This window comes from Asterias amurensis, chromosome 22, assembly GCF_032118995.1.
Source record: "Asterias amurensis chromosome 22, ASM3211899v1".
NCBI classification, from domain to species: domain Eukaryota; kingdom Metazoa; phylum Echinodermata; class Asteroidea; order Forcipulatida; family Asteriidae; genus Asterias; species Asterias amurensis.
Window position 1 is genome coordinate 9,036,294 of NC_092669.1, and position 21,493 is coordinate 9,057,786.

Sequence of the window (21,493 nt, forward strand, 5' to 3'; positions counted from 1 at the left end):
AATCGGAAAATTGTTAGTTAAAAGAATGAAATGTCTTTTTCGAAGCCTTTATTACACGTAGACATGTACAGTCCTTATACTAAAAATGCTCAATGACCAAATTTCATGCCTGCAAAGTAGACCTACCACCAACACTGGAAAGGAAGATTATAAATAACAAACAGTTTGAAGCAGCGATATTTTGACCACATTATTCATTTTAATAACAATTTGCAATCATCATGTCATTTACAGATATACAATTTGACCATGTACAATACAATCTTAATATATACATTGACCCCTCCCATATGAAGCCCCTCCCCTTGATAGGGTGCCACGCCCATCATTAACTACCACCAACATTTTAAAAACAATTCTAAAAATCTTTGTTTCATCAGTTTTATTAAAATGACTTGAGATTGATTTTGATAATAGTTAATAAGGTATTAAATAAACAGGGATGAAAAACCAAATGGTATTATAGTTTTGTAAGGGATGGTCCTAATACATGCATTGTTTGAAGACTTTCTCTGACGATATGAAATAAGAGCGGGTTTCTGCATTGCCTTTCCGGTACTACCGAAGAGCTTTTGAACTTCTTTGATGTAGTCTTGTCACAAGGAGACTGCAACATTCACTAAATGTAACAAACTGCAAACTTGTGCTCAATGTCAGAAAACTTTGCTTAGCACACTTCTGCTAAGCAGCAATGAGCAGGAAACCAGTCACAAGTTGTATGTGTGATATGTTTGTTTGGCTGGTAACCTTTATTCTGGTAAGCGTAACTTTGTTATGCTTAGCTATTTTTTTGTGCTGAAGCAACTCTATAAAATTGGGCCAAGACCTGATGGAATAAGAATTATTAAGCAGAATTCAAACCTCAAAGACCTCATCCCACACCTCAAATATTTTTATTTATTGAAATATTTACAGAATTACATCTTTGAGTTGAGAAACTCCAAAGATCATCCCAATCACCTGGCATCTCTTTGAAATGAATGATACATTTGGCAAAAGAATTGAATAATTATCATGTAAAGCAAATTGGGTTAGTTTGGGCTGCTATGCTTTTTTTTCTTTTTCTGTCATCCATTAGTTTTAATGTATAAATATTAACAAATATTCTATCCTACAGTTCAAATTGTAACAATTGCAGTAAAACAAACCAGTTTATCAACAGAGGGCTTTGACATTATATTATTATACAGGAATGTTAGCAGCCCAATGACCAGGGTCAATTTCACAGAGTTGCTAAACACAAAAATGTGCTTTAATAGCGTGAAATTTTTGCCTTGATGAAAACAGGATTACCAAACAAATTTCCACATGTATTTCAGAATAAGCAAACAACAGCTGAATAACAGTAACATGCAATATGCAAGAAACGGAAATTTGGTTTGTAATCCGGTTTTTATCAAGAAAGAAATTTCATGATAAGCACCTCTATGACATGGGCCCAAGGGCACTTTGTAAAGCGCATTGATGCGTTGTTGTAAAATGCGCTATACAGGAAGTAGTTATTATTAATTTACAACACGCAGCTTATGTAAAACGCCACTGGTTGAAGATTTATGACTTGGGGTCCAACTTATTGAGTGAATTACAAAATGTTTCTTCAACAATGTTATCAGGAACTTTTCAGTGGCAGATGTGGAGTAATTTCTCAAATGTTTTAACAAAATAACTATAATCTTCCTGCACTGTCAAAGCCTTTTATCGAGGCCTTTGTGGCGTAAATAGCAGAGCCACTGGAATAAGAGACCATGCGCCTGAGTCGGGTGTGATCGAGTGGCGAGGCCACTCTCCTGCGTCGTCTCCCGTTCCAGTCTCTTGGGATCGCAGCTCTCCAAGCCACAAAGGCCGTAACAAAAGGCTAACATTGTCAAGGCTATCAGAACCTGAGTGTACATAAACCTTGATGAGACAACACAAAGCAAGTGAAATTTGAAGATTTGTTTGAGTGGAATTCAAATAATTAAAAAGAATAACTTAACCGTCTGACATTTTTTTTTCCTTGGAGAAAATACATGTTCATCACAAAAAGACGATGACCAGATAAGTTAATAACACAATGTGTTAACAAATAATAAAAACAAATGGACAGTGAGAACACTTCTTGCTCGTAATACTATTAATAAAGGTGTATGAAATGCTTAATTGGCAATGTGAAAACAATTCAAATAGAGATCATTATTCTACGAGGGTTAGGACAATTAAAAGGAAAAACAAAGGAAAAACAAAGTCATGAAATTGTTTTCCTAAAGAAGCAAGTTAAAGGGCTGTAAAGGGCAAAATCATGTTCAAAATAATTATTAGCATAAAACCTCTCTTGGTAATGAGTAATGGGGAGAGGTTGATGGTATAAAACATTGTGAGAAACAGCTCCCTCTGAAGTGCCATAGTTTTTGAGAAAGAAGTAATGTTCCACGAATTTGATTTTGAGACCTCAGATTTAGAACTTGAGGTCTCGAAATCAACCATCTAAACGCACACAACTTTGTGTGACAAGGTTTTTTCCTTTCATTATTATCTCGCAAGTTCGAAGACGGATTGAGCTCAAATTTTCATAGGTTTGTTATTTTATGCATATGTTGGGATACACCAACTATGAAGGCTAGTCTTTGACAATTACCAATAGTGTGCAACGCGCTCTGTGGAATAAATGACCTGAATAAATGACTGGGAATAACTTGGACAATTCATCTCAACGCTATTAAACATTTTATGAAACTCTCCTACTATTATAACATATTATTAATATCCATCGTGCCTCAACAACAGTCTAAACATAATTTTTTTCTAAATTAATCAAAATAATATTTTATGAAGACACCAACACTATTTTTGTATACGATATACTTTTTGAAAATAATAAACGAGTGAAAACTTTCACTCTCCCGACAAACAAATCACTTTTGGCTTGAATAACATAAGCACTGGATATAACAAAGCTAAAAACCACTGGACTGGATTTAAAAATTGCACTGAGATTAAAATTTTCACTACGCCTCTTAAGATTAAAAAAAAAAAACGATCTGGCACTAACTTTCTCTTTAAACTGTGTTCTCATTCCAAATTTTGAGCAGAGATAATTAATCAAGAAAACAATTTTGTTAGTCTAAAAGTTTTTAAAATGTATTTTCATTCATTTTTTTTTAGTGTATAAACGAACGTCCAAAGTCACTTTTTGTTTACGTCACGTTTTGTCTTTCCGAGAAACAGGTCCTGTGACAAATCTAAACCTAGTTCCCGGACTGTACTATTGTACTATTGCATGTATAATCATAACATTCCAATGGCATCAGCCTATTTGAAAAGAGCCTTTGTTTCATTCCCTAGACTTGTGTATGAAGTTAAAAGGGATACGTACATTGCCTTGGGTCGGCCGAGTTGGTCTATGAAAAGCGTTTAAAACCGTTTGCTGTGAAATCGATATGGATAGAAAGATGTTTTAAAAGTAGAATATAATGATCCACACATGCCTCAAAATTGCGTGGTTTTCCTTGCTTGACTCCACAAAATGGCGTGCTGTGTTCAAGGAAAACCAAGTATAAGGAAAAAAATGCAACTCCAAGGCATGTTTATGTGGATCATTATATTCTACTTTTAAAACATCTTCCTAACCATATTGATTTCATAACATTGGTTGCAAACGCTTTTTGTAGACCAACTCAACCGATCCAAGGTAACATGTCCCTCTAAAGGCAGTGGACACTATTGGTATTTGCTCAAAATAATTATTAGCATAAAACCTTACTTGGTAACGAGTAATGGGGAGAGGTTGATAGTATAAATAATTGTGAGAAACGGCTCCCTCTGAAGTAACGTAGTTTTCAAGAAAGAAGTAATTTTCCACGAATTTGATTTTGAGCCCTCAGATTTAGAATTTAAGGTCTGGAAATCAACCATCTTAACGCACACGAACTTCGTGTGACAAGGGTACTTCTTTCATTATTATCTTGCAACTTCGCCGACCGCTTGAGTTCAAATTTTCACAGGTTTGTTTGTTCATGTATATGTTGAGATACAATGAGTGAGACGACTGGTTTTTGACAATTACCAATAGTGTCCATTGTCTTTAAACAAGATTGAGATTTGACGTCTTTGTTCAATAAGAGTACTGTCGGACTACTCAGTATACTTTTTTTTATAAACACTACCTCTTTCGTATTATCCTTGCCAGCGTTTCCGCCACAAATCCAAACTTTTTACAATTTCACTGATTAATCCACTTTTACTGTGTTACACAGACTCGCGACATTCATCTAACCTAAATTCTGGCACTTTTTTTTACCAACATGTTTTCTATCCGTACAGTTGCTAACCATATCCATTGCCGTTCCTTCTTCATGCAGTAATCTGGGCCCAATTTTAAAGAGCTGCTTAGCGGCCGATTTTGTGCTTTCTGTGCAATTTTTATTTTATAGCGCTGCTAACCGTAAGCACACGAAAAGGCACGCTAAACTTCCGCTGATTACCGCACGAAAGATAAATGACGTCACAATGCAAATCAATGCAATTGTCTCTCCTATGCATGGCTTCAACTTCTGAATTCCATCTTCAATATCAACCTTCTGTTAGTCTTAGACATCTTGTGACGTGATCCTTACTACTTCATTAAATTTCTCTTCTTCGCGTCAGTGCAAACACGTCGGATCTCCTAAAATAACATGTACGTCATGCGCAAGTTTGAAAGTGTCAAAAAGTCAGATCTCACTTAAATTAACATAAATGTACAAATTTTACACACAGCATAAATAATACAATGTTTTTGAATGGAGGAATTTTGTCGAGATATGATGTTTTAGCACAGACTTGTGTGTGTGAGATAAGATATTCTTGCACGGATAATTTTGTTGCAAGATGCAACAATTTAGCTTGAACAAGGTGATGAAGTTTTGTACTGACGCAATGTCTTTCAATAAACCCATTGCATCTGATGTCACACACTCAAAAAGCACCCTCACGGTGGTCAAAATGCGCCCTCAAAAAAAGGTGCGTAAAAAAGGTGCCCGTTACCTCAGCGTCCCTGCAGCGTTTCGTGTTATGCTAGGGGGTGACTTCAACAAATTTCCTGATTACTTAGCCGAGGGTTCCGTTTGAGGGAGAATTGGAGTGACAATGGGTATGGGTGAACCCTTCAGGATGGCTGGGTTAAGGAGGAAGGGTAGAGGACCAGCCTGTTTAGCGTCTTGACCCCCCCCCCCCCCCCCGGTAGGGATCCTAGATAAGACAGAGGCGGCTGGAGAATAATGTTGGGTTGGCTCGTCACCGGATTGACGTCCTTGGCTACCGTTTGGATCGGGGTGGTGATGGGTGTGGGTGTTGTTGTCGAGGGCGGGTCAGATTTAGCGGGAGTTGTGTCAGGTGCAGCTGGGGTTGGAGGGTCTGCTTCTGTGACGAAAACAAGATCAAAGAAAGAAGAACAAGATTCAAAAAATGTGACATACTTTTTTGGCTGGTAACCTTATTCTGGTGAGCATTAAATATTGTTTTTCCTGAGCTACTTTTTGTGCTACATGAAATTTATCCCAGATGATGATGATGAACAGAGAAACATAAAGGCACCAGAACAAGTGTTTTTCTTGGCATCAGTCTGGTTACTTAGGCCCTTTTCGAATCCATGACTTCGGCTTTGGATTCGGCTTCTAGCTCTGTTCTCTGAGCACTTCTGCAAAGCACGCGCAACTGTCATAACAACCACGGGGCCAAGCTAGCCTGAGCCGAATCTGGAGCCGAGGGTGTGGTTTTGAAAAGGGCCATAATGGAAGAAAATCAAGATGGCCGACTTACCCTCTGGCTTTGTATCCACTGTGCTTGGCTGCTCCTCGTTTGGTGACCCATCTCTGACGATCCCGCCGGGTGTAGGGGCGTTTGTAGTGGCACTACTCGGTGCTGGATCTCTGTTTACTACTCAAAAAAAAGTTTGAGTTCAGAGGGAAAGAGAAATGGTCTTCATGAGTTCAACCAGATTTCAAGGGTGGGGCTTGCACCCAAACAGGACCCAATTTTATGGCTCTGCTTACCGGGGGCCGATTTCACAAAGAGCTATGATTGATCTTAAAGACACTGGACACTATTGATAATTGTCAAAGACCAGTCTTCTCACTTGCCGTATATCAACATATGCATAAAATAACAAACCTGTAAATGTTTGAGCTCAATAGGTCATCGAAGTTCTAAAAATAATGGAAAAAAACACCCTTGTCACAAGGAGTTGTGTGCTTTCAGATGCTTGATTTTGAGACCTCAAATTCTAAATATGAGGTATCAAAATCAAACTCATGGAAAACTACTTCTTTCTAAAACTACTCCACTTCAGAGGGAGCCATTTCTCACAATGTTTTGTACTACCAACCTCTTCCCATTACTTGATTCCCAGTAAGGTTTTATGCTAATAATTTTTGTTGAGTAAATACCAGCAGTGTCCACTGCCTTTAACTGCAAATCAATCGTATTTGCAAAGTAAAGTGTGATGTCACAATATACAAATCACTATGGTAATACTGAAAATTTGTCTTATGATGAATTTTATTGCTTTGTGAAATCTGCTTCGGGCTCAATTTCATGAAGCTGTTAAGCAGAAAATACTGCTTGACAAATTTCTAAGCAAAAATTGAGTGGGACACCAGTCAATTTCTGTTTAAGCAATGCTATTCTGTGCTTAGCAGGTTTTTGTGCTTACAGGCTTTATGATACTGGGCCCAGGAACAAAGAATCTGCAATTGCAGGAGCAGGGAATTCTGCGCTTACGTCAAGCGTATTTCAAGGGTTAACAGGGAATTTAGGCTTGCGCGCATGTGCTCCGCATTCTTCGCTTACACAGTTAACGCAGAAATTTGTGACTGTGATCTTCAGCGCAGAACTCGGCGGTAAGCAGAGCCATGATATTTGGCAGTTTGCAACAGCTAACTCTATATTCACAATTTAATCTCCACACAATTTAAAACAATAAAATAATTTATTCTCAACCACTTACCAGGCTCGTGACATTTAAAGACTTCATCCCTGAGTCCCGGCAGAAAGCAGTCGATCCTCTCCCAGGTGAAGACCCAGAGCTGACAATCTTTCCCCCTCTCGGATCCTGGGTCGGTTCGGAAGACGTTGGCGGTGTCCATCACAAGGACCATGTTCTTGAGTGACTGGGGTATTGCTTCATACTGTAGAAGAAATTAAGAACTTTGGGGTTCAACGGAGACAAACTGAGGAGAGTTGGTTTTAAAACCTGAGGGGTCCGGATTAATATGGTGGCTGAGCTATCTAGCCCTTATGTTGATTGTCTTTCTATTTTTGTAATACATTGTTCAGGGGGGGGGGGGGTTAAGAAATCAAAGATTTCTGGAAACTGTCAAGAAGATTGGTTTGAATGGAGACAAACTGACGAGAGTTGGGTTTGAACCCGAGGCATCCGTGGAAACACAAAGTTACTTGATAAAAATATTCTAAGTGTACCAACCAGTAATTCACTCTTGTCAGCATGCATGTACTTGTCCATGAAGTCCAAAATGGTAAGCCACAAAGCGGTAAATGTTGCCAGAGATAGAAGGGGTGTCAAATGCTGTAAGAAAACCTGTTAGGGAAACAAACAAATAAAATTTTACAGGCACTGGACACTATTGGTATTTACTCAAAAAAATTGTTAGCGTACAAACTTACTCGGTAACAAGCAATGGCAAGCTGTTGATAGTATAAAACATTGTGAAAAACAACAAGCTAATACACATTTTCCTTTTGATAGTGTGGACCAATATAGCGGAAGCTAGCCGCATATTGGGCCCTTACCGCGTCTTGTTCCCGCCGCATCCCCATACAAAGAGCAATAAAAAACACTACAAAGCCAGACTGTGCTGAGCCAGAATCTTGTACCTTCATTTTCTTTTTAATAAGCAATGTTTCATTCTGCGGGATTTGTTTATCCATCCAACGCAGATTTTTCCTTCATGCAGAGTGATTTATGCAAAGTTTTATGCAAAGTTTTTTCATAACGGCAGACTTCTATTTTATGAATTTGGTAAAACCTCAGGTCAGCTGAAGAGTTGCATGCCTGATAATGGAAGACAAGGTATTTTATCAGGAAGGTTTTGAGTCTTATGGTTATCACAGGCCTTACCTTGCAGAGTAGCGTAGCAGCCCTGCTTCTCGTCTCCTCAAGACCCACCGGATCCAGAGGATTGATCTGCTCAAGGAGCTTAGCCAGGAGCGGGAAGAGGACTTTATTAAAGCAAGACTCCCACTCTACGGCGGAAAGGGTCTGGAGATCGTGGACTAGGAGAGCTCTCTGGAGGTAGGTCAGAGCCTGCATGCGGACCTGTCGACGGATGTCGCAGCAAAGCCTTGCGATACCTTCAAAAACGAAATCAATCAATATTACCTTTGATTCAATTCAATTCAATATTTTATTAGTCATTAGAGGGTCTTGGTACTTTTTGTATGACACAAGACACAATGTCCACAGATTTACATTAAACTTACACGGGTTGAAGATAAAGATAATTTTTGAGAAATCTATGAGTAAAACAAGTCACAATAATAATTTTAGTCTCAGGAGACAAAAACTATTTCAGCATTTAAACTGTATTTCCGCGACGTTGTTTTACTCATTCCTCAAAAAACTTCAGCACCTTAGCCAGTGTCAGCAAGTAATATTTTACGGTTAGCTTTCTACTAAAATGATCTTCAAACGAAAGTTGAACGTAAATCAAAGGACATTGTGTTTTGTGTTACAAAAGGTACCCAAATCCTCTAACTCTTTGTGAAATCCACCCTGCATTCTTCTTATAATGTTGATTGATTGCATGGTCAGATTTACATAGTGTCATGATTACCGACCTTGTAGTAGTGGGCTAGAGGCTGCCCTCGTGTGAATTGTGTGCATCAGGTCCAATAACTGATAATAATATCGAAAATTTGAAAAATAACAGAAAAATTGCTTTGAGTTTTAATAGTTACAAAGATAATATTTCAAAATCAAGTTTGCTTTAAAGGAACATTACATAACTGGTAGAAACAAAAATCGTGAAGATCACAGATTTACATAAAACTTACACGGTCTAATTCTGATGATAGTTGAAAACATCCCATGAAATATTTCTGTCTGAAATGTCATGCATGTATTTGATGAGAAATAAATAATCTAACTTTGCGTTCGGAGTTTATCGCTCAGTGAGTGTTTTATTCATTTTTATTTTGGCATCAACACAATGCAAAATTTGTAATCGGTTTTCACTATTCTCTCGTGACCCAGATGGCCGATCGATCTCAAACTTCTACTGGTTTGTCAGTCTATGTATATGGTGGATTACATAAAGTGCTTACACTGCCAGCAACTATTTTATTAGCAAAAACCCATTGTGTAATGTTTCTTTAAACGAAATGATAGTTGGTTAATGACAGTCAGGTTGGCTCAGTGGTTTCTTTCCCTGCCTTTCACCTCTGCGGACCCCGGTTCGATTCCCCAACCTGAGCCTTGCATGTAGATTGGATTTAACAGTCTCTACCCGACTGCATGGGATTTACATATAGGGATTTTCCTCTCACGAAAACTGAAATTTCTTCATTGGCTTCTTTACAAAAAGTTGGTGTGATGTTTCCATTTGGATGCTTTGTCAACTACATATAATTCAATAGGAGACTTTTAGGATCCTGGTGGCAGCAGCATAACGGTCCATTTTTGCAGGTCTGAGCGTGCGCGCACATGCTCAGTATTGCGCACGTAGGTCTGAGAGCGCGCAGACCTATACAAAAGGACCGTCGAAAAGTCTCATTGGTAATACTTTCATTGACGACCAACAGCCCAATTATCATTGAGGAAACCCTTCTTTTTTAAATTCAACCAATCACCAGCCACTATTCTGAAAAAGTAATCCCTTCCTAAGCGTTCAACCAATCAAATCACATTACCTAGACCAAATCAACCAATCACCTCCCACAATTTGCAGTGAGTTATCATCCAACCAATTAAATAAAACTATTAAGAGCAAATCAACCAATCACTGACCTGTATTGAGAGTGAGTGATATCCACCAGGCGGCCCTTCATCCTCTCCGTCTTCTAGGTCACACATCAGAGACATCTTTTCCGGGACAGAGTTCGTCTTGGCCATGTTCTTCTTATGCTTTTGGTTCCGCGACAACTTGGAGTTTTTCCGATTTTGGATGGCTCGGGTTTCCTCTGTCTGTCGTGTTTTAACTTTCCTGAAAATTCAACAAAAGTCAGGGCAGAAATGTCAATTGTGCAAAATGGTACTTATCTACATGTATAATCTAGATGAGATGAAGGTGACTCTATAAGGTGTTCACGCACTATGTTCACCTCTTGTATTTGTTCTGATGGTTTTATTTAAGTGTATGACCCCATTTGAACTTGACTTCCAGTTTAAACCGGAAGTTGAAATTTTATATCGCTTAAAATGTTATACTCGCTGGCGTGCTGTAGTTTTTGAGAAATGAGTAAAACAATGTCCCATACTTTTCTCTTGTCTGAGGAGACGAAACTTCTTTGAGCATGTACAACAGATTTACATGACACTCTTGAAAACATTGCTGTGAACTTTCTGGGTTTTTTTTCAAAAACTTGTCAACCAATGAAGCTGAAACTTCTACATGTAAATCATATTTCATACATCTTTGTGTACAATGAGCAGGGTTTCATGTGAAAGTGTCGTGGCCGAGTGGTTAAGAGCACCAAATTCAAACTCTGGTGTTTCTGATCAGCAGAGTGTGGGTTCGAATCCCCAGCCGTGACACTTGTGTCCTTATGCATACACTTGACCTTTGCTTCGTCCTTCGGATGGGACGTAAAGCCGTTGGTCCCATGTGTTGTGTAATGCATGTAAAAGAACGCAGTGCATGCACTTATCGAAAAGAAAAGGGGTTCGTCCCGGTGTTCCTGGCTGTGGCTGCTGTATGCGCCGTAGCACCATGTAAACCACTACATGGTGTGCTAAGGATTAGGTCTCATAATTTCAAAATCTTCGTTCCACTCACCTTGCAGTAAAAATAATTGCCGCTTTATATCCTTATGAAAAAGGCGCGTTAATAAATATTATTGTTATTATTATTATTAAATCATACTTCATACATCATCGTTTACAATGAGTAGGGATTCATGTCACGACCAAAAAACTTTATCTACAAAAGGTATCAAAACCCTTTAAAAATGGCTGCTTCTGCTTTTTAAGAACCAAAGGATCCCTACCTCCATTCACGGTAGCCTCTACAAAGCTCCTGATGGCATGGACACACGACTCAAAGTTTGACGGAGTAACGTGAGCAGCATCTCTGACGAGGAACGCCAGAGACTCGCAGCATTTCATCAAGGCCTTAGTGTCGTGGTGACTCAACGTTTGGTCCAGGGCAATCTTGAACTGATTGTGAGGTTTGGTGACATCTTTGGAGTGGGAACTTCTGTTGGAGCTGTCCTGGTTCACCTACAGAGAGGGGGGGGCAAAGAATTTAGAGTGTCATGTTCGAGCATTTTAGAAGTCAAGCTTAAGTCATCGGAGTGTGGGTTGGAATCCGGGTCATGATACTTGTGTCCTTGAGCAAGATGCTTTACTATAATGGCTTCTCTTCACCCAGGGTTATGGGTACCTCAGAGGGTACCTCAGACGGTACCTCAGAGGGTAGAGGTTGATATTGTCTATGAAAGAGCATTTGGAGCGCAGCTTAAGGTGGATAAGGGATCTGACTTGCACCCGGAACAGAGATATTGACAAATAGGGAGACTGCCAAAATAGGGCTAGATACATTCTGTATCTCAGTTGGTAGAGCGTCGACGTATTAAACCGAAGGTTGCTGGTTCAAATCCTGCCCAAGTAAATTTTTACTATCAAAACTGTTCAACTAATAAATTAGATAACTATTTGACTATAAGAATAGTATTGTTAGATCTTATTTTTATGACCCTATCATCCGACAATATGGAGACGTCCGTCTCACTGATGGTTCGATGTGGTTTATTATGTTTGAAGAGCTCCCTGTCCGAGGTGTATCCTTGGTCTGATGCGCCGCTGACACTATACCCACCGAGACCTCGCTGTCTGATTGCGCTCCTAAAAGAGATTAGATTATATTAGATCGGATTAGATTAGATTTCTTATGTTTGAAGAGTTCACTGTCCGAGGTATATCCTTGGTCTACTGACACTACCCAACTCACAAATCCTGAACTAAGCACCAGTGGAATCAAACCACTCACATCTGCTCTCATGGTAGTGAGTACAAGAAAATTGCTGCTATACCGAGAGAACTGTGTGTCAATCTGAAGTGCTTTGTTTAGTTACAAAACAGTGAGTCACAACAGACAAATTTGAAACATGTTTGTGGGCATACAGTTGTGTTTTGTTTAAAAGCAGTGGACACTATTGGTAATTGTCAAAGACTAGCCTTCACAGTTGGTGTATCTCAACATATGCATAAAATAACAAAAAAAACTGTGAAAATTTGAGCTCAATTGGTCATCGAAGTTGTGAAATAATAATGAACGAAAAAAAAACACCCTTGTCACACGAAGTTGTGTGCGTTTAGATGGTTGATTTCGAGACCTCAAATTCTAAATCTGAGGTCTCAAAATCAAATTCGTGGAAAATTACTTCTTCCTCGAAAACTATGGCACTTCAGAGGGAGCCGTTTCTCACAATGTTTTATACCATCAACCTCTCCCCATTACTCGTCACCAAGAAAGGTTTTATGCTAATAATTATTTTGAGTAGTTACCAATAGTGTTCACTGCCTTTAAAGACCAGTAGGCCTAGACCTTTATCATGCCTCTATCTTGGGGTCATTCCGTGTCAAATCACCCAATAGCTTTCCAAATATGTCTTTATTTTTTTTGTAGAAACATGTTTAGGTATGATAACCTTTTGACCTCTACTTTGACCTTGAATTTGACCTTGTGGATCACGTGATCTGGAGATGAACTTCGGTGAAAATTTACCCCCATTACTTTTACCAAAGTAAAGGTCAAAAGGTTACTAAACCTAAACATGTTCCTACAAAAAAAGTAATGGCAGATATGGAAAGCTTATGCAATTTCCTTTCAAAGACACCAATTTCAACAAATTTGACCCAATAGTTACCGATTTATGGTTGTTTGAATAACAGAGGTCAGGCGCATTTTGACCGAAATCAACGAGAAAGTGCATGCCATAGCACGAAAACAGTTTATCGAATACATGTAGAGCTGAAAATTGAAATTTGAGCTTGTTGAGCCATTATTACCCCATAAAAAAAATTTGAGCAAATTTAAAGAGGGTAGGGTTTAAAATTGTCTTTTTTTTGGTGATTTGACACGGAATGACCCCTTGGTCTTGTTCAAATGATAATATCAAATAATAATATTGAATGCTAAAAATCATTTTGAAAATAGGAACCAGACTATTTAGTTCTTCCAGCCTTGGTTCGGTAACATTGATATCAATGGGAGAAATTCAAGATGGCTGCACCATCATAAAGGTACACTTTTCATCTAGAAATCTTATTCTCATAAGATTGGTACACACTTCTTACAAGATTCTTAAAAAGACATTCTGAAAATCTTATAAGATCATTTAAGGTTTCTTACAAGTTCCTGGTGTAATTCTTTTAAGATCTTACTAATTTACAAATAAAATACTTCTAAGAAAATTATAAGAATTTTATAAGACTCTGATAAGATTCTTATAAGACTGCTCAATACAGGTTCTTATAAGATGTTAATAAGATTCTTATATGTAGGTTTCTTAAAAGTTTCTTATAAGAATATTTCATTGACCAATCACAGCCACACAAAGCACAGCCTTGCCTGTAGCATCATTTTGAGTAACAATGATGAAACCAGGCTTAAACGTTGAAAAAGGCTAACAGATATAGGTTAAAGCAGTGAACACTATTGGTAATTACTCAAAATAATTATTAGCATAAAACCTTTCTTGGTGACAAGAAATGGGGAGAGGTTGATGGAATAAAACATTGTGAGAAACAGCTCCCTCTGAAGTGCCATAGTTTTCGAGAAAGAAGTAATTTTCCACGAATTTGATTTCGTGACCTCAGATGAAGAACTTGAGGTCTCGAAGTCAACCATTGTCATGCCCCGAGTCTTTCCCCGACCTCGGCGGCCATGACCTTCGGTAGTTGTTGGACAAACAGAGAATTGAAGGCAAGGGAAACAAGTTTGTATTTACAAGAAAATATACAGATTTATTTACAATTTACATTTAGTGTGTCTTCACAAAATTAATAAAATAAACGTTGTCCTATCAATGACTTTCAATAATGGTTGCCGGTTAATATTACAATCTTCTCTTGCTCTCTCTGTGTGTCTCTTTCGGTTCCTAGTTTAACATCACTCCCATCACGTCTTTCGAGTATTCTTTAAGTTTAGATTAGTCTTTGGCACTGGGTCGTATCTCTGCCCGGCCTTCTGTTAGCCCTCAGTTTAGCACATCAACTTAAAGTGTGGTGTTTTAGCCCTTGCGGGAAAAACCCTGCAATAAGCAAATAAACCCAAATCTACATTTACAAAACTTAAAGTAAAATAGCACATTATCAACTTATGATCAATGTTTTCTTTACGGAAGTTCGACAACGCACTTCCATCTTTAACGCATAAATTCAAATCAATGCTATGTACAAAACTTTCTTTTCACGACTTCCTCGAACAATTAAATCAAAGTAAATTACAGTTCTATTGAGAAGAAGTTCCACAATTAAATACAACAAAACTGAATTTCATTAACACAATCTCTTTGAAATAAATAACATTATCAATAGCTACTTACAGGTCGATTTGTCGATCCTGGTTTCTACAGTGGCGGATCTCTTCAACAAAATTTCGGTGTGTCTCACTCGCCAGAATAAACTGCTTTTGCAAAAACTCAGCAACTAAGGCTGGATGACTGTATACTTAGGGCTCTCAATAACCCATAAGCAAAATACAGGAGTTCTCAATAACTCGATCGTCGAGGCTGACAGAGTCCTCTCCTCGGGAATCTCAAAATGCAAAGTGACACACCTAAATTTCTGTTCCCCTTAAATTAACACAAAATAACTTCCCGCTGTAAGATCTCGTGACTTGCACGCATTCCAAACCTTTAACATAAAAGAACTATTGGTCTGATGCCTTCTTGGCCAATCAGAACCTTTAAACTGCCCCAAAAGTTTACTAACCTTTACAGAACTTGAACACAATGAAAAGAAAATGCCAAGTCATGATGGCGGCGCTTTGGCCATAACTATTTAAAACCTTGTTTCTTCCTGTATTATACATAACGGCCAGCAAACTGAGGAAACTTAAGTAATTCTTTAAAAAACTTATATCACTCCGTGACACGTCTCCCATCTCAAGAGAATTACTTGACAATACTTTTAAACACATCATTCTTATGGTGATTGACACCTCCATCTACCATAGTATATCACACATCTTATTATATTTACATCGCTTATTATTACCATCTTCTTAACTGAAACATTGTCATCAACATGTTAATCCACAACTCTACATGTTGTCATCGACTGGACACCTACTCAGAAAATCTGCTCCAAGGTTATCACTACCTTTTATTGCCTTAATAGTGAACCTGTACTGTTGGAGACTTAATGCCCATCTCATTACTCTATTATTATTAACCTTGGCTGTGGTTAGATAGACCAAAGGATGGTGGTCAGTTTCTAACAAAAACTCCTTCCCATAAAGGTACATGTGGAACTTAGCTATTGCCCATACCAACGCTAGGCATTCACGCTCAATAGTTGCGTAAGCTCGCTCTCTTGGTAGCAATTTTCGGCTTGCATAGCAAATTGGAAACAATGTGTCACCCTCTTGTTGCATGAGAACGGCCCCAATACCAATATCAGAGGCATCAGTTCTGAGAACATACCCTTTTTCATGGTCAGGCAAGCGCAATATAGGTGAAGCAGAGAGTCGCTCTTTGAGTGTGTTAAATGCATGCTCTTGTGGCTCTTTCCAGTCTACTGTGTTAGAATTCCCCTTTTTGGTTAGATCAGTAATCGGCACAGCAATGGCGGCAAAGTTCGGTATAAATTTCCGATAGTAGTTTACTAGCCCCATGAATGATCTAACTTCTTTCTTCGTACGTGGGTGTGACGCATTCATGATTTTTGTGATTTTCGCTGGTTGGGGTTTGAGTAAACCGTCTCCTACCACGTGTCTTAAAAACTCTAATGAATCGTAAGCCATCATGCACTTTGAAGGTTTTGCCGTAAGTTGCGCGTTACGCAGGCGTTCAAAAACTTGGTCTACTGTACGCATGTGTTGCCAGGTATCCGTATAAATCAGAATGTCATCAATGTAACTTATAACATTTGGTTGTTTCTCAAGAAGCTTGCGCATCATGCGTGTGAACGTCGCTGGCGCGTTTACCATACCGAACGGTAAGACTGTGAATTGATATAACCCTTCGGATGTAATGAACGCAGTTTTCTCTTTATCCGATTCGGCGATAGGTATTTGCCAATACCCTTTCGTCAAGTCTAATTTGGTAAAGAATTTCGCAGTCGCGACTTGCGCCATGAGATGATCAGCCTGGGGAATGGGTTCTGGGTCGAAAATGGTGACTCTGTTCATTTTCCGATAGTCAACACAAAATCTAATTGAGCCGTCTTTCTTTTTGACCAGTACTATTGGTGACGCATACTTAGATTCTGAGCGTTCGATCACACCAAGTTTGAGCATTGAACTTATTTCGTTTTTGACTATTTCCTGAGTTGCAAATGGGACTGGGTATGCCTTGGAATAAATCGCATGATTTGTGGTTAACTCCACACTGTGCTGCATGAGTTCAGTGTGACCTGGAACATCAGTAAGGACATCAGAATACATTTCTAGCATTGTGTTAATTTGCTGCTTCTGCTGTTCAGTTCTATTTTCGCATATATTTACATCTGTGTACATCTCAGTTTGTTCGATTGGAAACAACTTCCATCAACCCTTCTTCGTTTTCATCATCAATGACACTAGATGTAAGGTGTCTAAGGCTCGCCGCAGCGTGTATGACTTCTGGCTCTTCTTGATTTCTAGTATCTGACCGGGTTATGTATTTCTTCAGCAAGTTTGCATGGAACGTTCGCTGCTTATCTTTCATTTCGAGGCAGTAATCGTTCTGTGCTACTTTCCTAACTATATCAAATGGTCCTTTCCACTGCATAAGCAACTTGTTGTTATCAGTGGGTAAGAGGACCAAAGCTTGGTCGCCTACTTGAAATGTTCTATCTTTCGTTCGGGTGTCGTAGTATTTTCTATAACGCGTACTAGATTTGGCAAGTTCTTCCCGCGCTAATTTACATGTCGTCTCGAGGCGTTCTTTTAGGTCTACAACATACTGGTAAGTTGTTTTGACCTCTTCGGGTGCGTTACCTGTCCATAATTCTTTTAGAATGGTTAATGGACCCCGAACTGTGTGACCGTAAATAAGTTGGAATGGTGAATATCCCAAACTTTCTTGTGGTGATTCACGATACGCGAAGAGCAGTGCCGGAATATAACGATCCCAGTCGCGAGGACGTTCATTGCACATTCTACGTAACATACGTTTTAATGTCCCGTTGAATTTCTCGACTAATCCATTACAAATGGGGTGATATGGCGTGGTGTGTAATTGCTTCAACGACATCAGCCTACCTACTTCTTTCATCAAATCTGCCGTAAATTGGCTTCCCATATCGGATAGGATTTCGTGAGGCACACCCATACGCGAGAATATTTCAAATAATGCTTCGGCTACGCGTTCGGTTTCTATTCGGGAGAGAGCTACCGCTTCGGGATACCGAGTGGCGTAGTCAACAAGAGTCAAAATGTACCTATTACCGCGGTCTGTCACGGGTTGTATCGGGCCAACGAGATCTACCGCGACTCGTCTGAACGGCGTATCAATGAGTGGCATTCGACCTAGCGGTACCTTACGTACACTACCTTTTGCTACCGTTCGCTGACATATATCGCATGAAATGCAGTACCTACGAATGTCGCCTTGGCAACCGGGCCAATAAAAGTTTGCACGTATTCGATCTGTGGTCTTTTTAATTCCGAGATGACCGGACATGGTTGAGTCGTGAGCGAGTTTGAGTACCTTAGGTCGCAGATTCTCCGGCACAACTAATTGATTGAAAACTCGGCCGTGTTCTACAGAGGGAGACTGAAACTCGCGGAAGAGAAGTTCATCAGATATTAGGAATTTCGCTTCGTTTTCCTTCCCAGAGAAACGCGTTTGACCATCCTCGGCAAACTTCCATAACCTATCCAAAGTTTGGTCTTCGCGTTGCGCTTTTTGGATATCCGTGCGCGTTTCTGTAAAACTTTCCGCTTGCGGAACTTTGAGTGGACGAAGGTTTTTCGCTTTCTTAATCTTCCCGGCTCTAGTTTCAACTGCGGCTGCTTGAGTAGTTACCGCCTGGCTATCGTCACGAACGGTCTCAGAGTTTACAATTTGAGGTACCCAATCCGGATCAGGATCTTTTGGTTCTCGAGCATTGCTAACATTGCCTATCACTATGTCATATAGAGTGTTCGTCATACATAATGCATCTACCGTGCCTACGAAGTATGGGGAGTCTATTGATATGCGCGTGACAGGAAGACTACGCGCCGTACGATCAAGAAGTAAACATTTCTGCTTAGTCTTAAGAAATTGATGGTCTTCGACTAAGTCAAGTCTAACAACTATCGTGCTACACCCGCTATCCCTAAGCACACTGACGCGCTTATCTCCTAATCGACCCTCTTTGACCGGCATATTGTGGCCCATTGTGCACGCAGCGCTAATCAAAGGAATTGAGTGACCGCATGATAGTTCTACATTCTCGCCAATTTTTCCTGCGCAGTCGCACAGCAAAGATTTCTGCCCAATGCACGCAGCAACCTCTTGGATTTGATCTTTGACGTCTGTTTCAACTTCTACACATGATACCTGTGGTCTCTTGTAATTTGCTCGACTTTGATTAGGAAACTTACTTCTGCAATTCCTAGCAATGTGACCCTTACCGCCGCATACATAGCAGTTACGCATATCTGAACTACGCGTTTTGTCAAACTCGCGCCTTGACGCGTCTAAACCTGCATTTTGCTCGGCCCCCTGTATACCAATTAACTTGTCATTAGCTTTCCTTACTGGTTTCTCGGTCTCTAGTCTGCGATGGGCCTCTACGTATCGGTCTGCTAATTTTGTCATATCGTTGACTGTTTCTGGCTTGCATTCATTTAAGTACATTGACAAATCTTTGCCGCAAATTGAAACTATTTGCTCGCGCAAAAGCAAGTCAGAAAGGCCATCGTACGTTTTTGTCGCACCGCCTAGTTCAACCCACCGTTGTAAATAACTTGTCAACCTAGCAGCAAACTGTGAGAATGTTTCCCCAATTTCCCGCCTAGAACTACGAAACTTTACTCGAAAACCTTCTTCTGTTAACTCATAGCGATGCAAAAGTGCCGACTTAAGGTCTTTGTAATCGCTGGCTTTGTCAACTGGTAACCGAGAATATACTTCTAATGCCCTGCCTGTTAACAAACTACTCAACGCTAGCGCCCATTCCGATTTCGCCCATTTTGCAATTGTTGCGAACCTTTCGAATCGCCTTAAATACGCATCCATATCATCGCGGCCATCGCTAAACGAAGGGAGCTTAGGTTTCTTGATGTGTGTTTCATGACCAGAATTACTCTTTTCCCCTGACCATATTTTCTGTTGCTGTATGGCTTTCCATTCAATTTCCTTCATTTCCTTAACATGCGCCCTTTCTTTTGCGCGTTCATTTCGCTCTTGTTCTTCTTTGGCAAGCCTTTCTTCGCGCTGTATTTGTTCGCGCTTCAGCGATTCCTCTTTGTCTCTTTTCTTTTCTTCTTTTAACTCTCTATTCTGTGCAAATTCCACAAGATCTTTACCATTCAAACCTAGTGTTTTACCAAGGGTTAGGTATGTCTCAAATTCCATAGTGTACACAATGAATGCAATTAGTAACACACAAATTGAGGGACTGACTATGTTTGACGCTGCCTTTTGTGATCTGGTATTTACGAGCTTCTGTTTTTGGTTCACTGGGTTTAGCTCTCATCAATTTATGTAACACCTTACAACCAAAGCCATAATGTCTTAAAATCATCGCAAACTAAACGCAATTTGGCAGCATAAAAGTTCAACATAGACCTTTACCAACTTTCTGTTAACCCAGAGAATAGTTGTCTATTAATCTAATAGCTACTCAATACAGCAAAAAGGTTTAGTTTGTCACATTACAATCAAATTCTGCATGCTTGAACCACACAACAACTACCGGATTGTTTTAAATTTTCCCGGACAAGCCCCCAGTTGTCATGCCCCGAGTCTTTCCCCGACCTCGGCGGCCATGACCTTCGGTAGTTGTTGGACAAACAGAGAATTGAAGGCAAGGGAAACAAGTTTGTATTTACAAGAAAATATACAGATTTATTTACAATTTACATTTAGTGTGTCTTCACAAAATTAATAAAATAAACGTTGTCCTATCAATGACTTTCAATAATGGTTGCCGGTTAATATTACAATCTTCTCTTGCTCTCTCTGTGTGTCTCTTTCGGTTCCTAGTTTAACATCACTCCCATCACGTCTTTCGAGTATTCTTTAAGTTTAGATTAGTCTTTGGCACTGGGTCGTATCTCTGCCCGGCCTTCTGTTAGCCCTCAGTTTAGCACATCAACTTCAAGTGTGGTGTTTTAGCCCTTGCGGGAAAAACCCTGCAATAAGCAAATAAACCCAAATCTACATTTACAAAACTTAAAGTAAAATAGCACATTATCAACTTATGATCAATGTTTTCTTTACGGAAGTTCGACAACGCACTTCCATCTTTAACGCATAAATTCAAATCAATGCTATGTACAAAACTTTCTTTTCACGACTTCCTCGAACAATTAAATCAAAGTAAATCACAGTTCTATTGAGAAGAAGTTCCACAATTAAATACAACAAAACTGAATTTCATTAACACAATCTCTTTGAAATAAATAACATTATCAATAGCTACTTACAGGTCGATTTGTCGATCCTGGTTTCTACAGTGGCGGATCTCTTCAACAAAATTTCGGTGTGTCTCACTCGCCAGAATAAACTGCTTTTGCAAAAACTCAGCAACTAAGGCTGGATGACTGTATACTTAGGGCTCTCAATAACCCATAAGCAAAATACAGGAGTTCTCAATAACTCGATCGTCGAGGCTGACAGAGTCCTCTCCTCGGGAATCTCAAAATGCAAAGTGACACACCTAAATTTCTGTTCCCCTTAAATTAACACAAAATAACTTCCCGCTGTAAGATCTCGTGACTTGCACGCATTCCAAACCTTTAACATAAAAGAACTATTGGTCTGATGCCTTCTTGGCCAATCAGAACCTTTAAACTGCCCCAAAAGTTTACTAACCTTTACAGAACTTGAACACAATGAAAAGAAAATGCCAAGTCATGATGGCGGCGCTTTGGCCATAACTATTTAAAACCTTGTTTCTTCCTGTATTATACATAACGGCCAGCAAACTGAGGAAACTTAA

At 39.4% G+C, this 21,493-nt stretch overlaps 2 protein-coding genes across 2 annotated transcripts; both read right to left on the minus strand.

Moving 5' to 3' along the window:
* Positions 1 to 1,685: 1,685 nt before the first annotated feature.
* LOC139954065 (Golgi-specific brefeldin A-resistance guanine nucleotide exchange factor 1-like) lies at positions 1,686 to 11,390 on the minus strand. Its single transcript, XM_071953726.1, has 8 exons — positions 11,179 to 11,390; positions 9,980 to 10,175; positions 8,093 to 8,325; positions 7,439 to 7,552; positions 6,962 to 7,142; positions 5,776 to 5,892; positions 5,217 to 5,376; positions 1,686 to 1,896 (listed from the first exon to the last, which is right to left on the minus strand). The coding sequence occupies exons 3-8, from the start codon at positions 8,282 to 8,284 to the stop codon at positions 1,686 to 1,688; spliced, it is 975 nt and encodes a 324-aa protein (XP_071809827.1). The 5' UTR covers positions 8,285 to 8,325; positions 9,980 to 10,175; positions 11,179 to 11,390.
* Positions 11,391 to 16,875: 5,485 nt separating this feature from the next.
* On the minus strand, positions 16,876 to 19,905 carry LOC139954066 (uncharacterized). Its single transcript, XM_071953727.1, has one exon. It carries the CDS (start codon positions 19,903 to 19,905, stop codon positions 16,876 to 16,878), a length of 3,030 nt encoding a protein of 1,009 aa, XP_071809828.1.
* Positions 19,906 to 21,493: the final 1,588 nt, after the last annotated feature.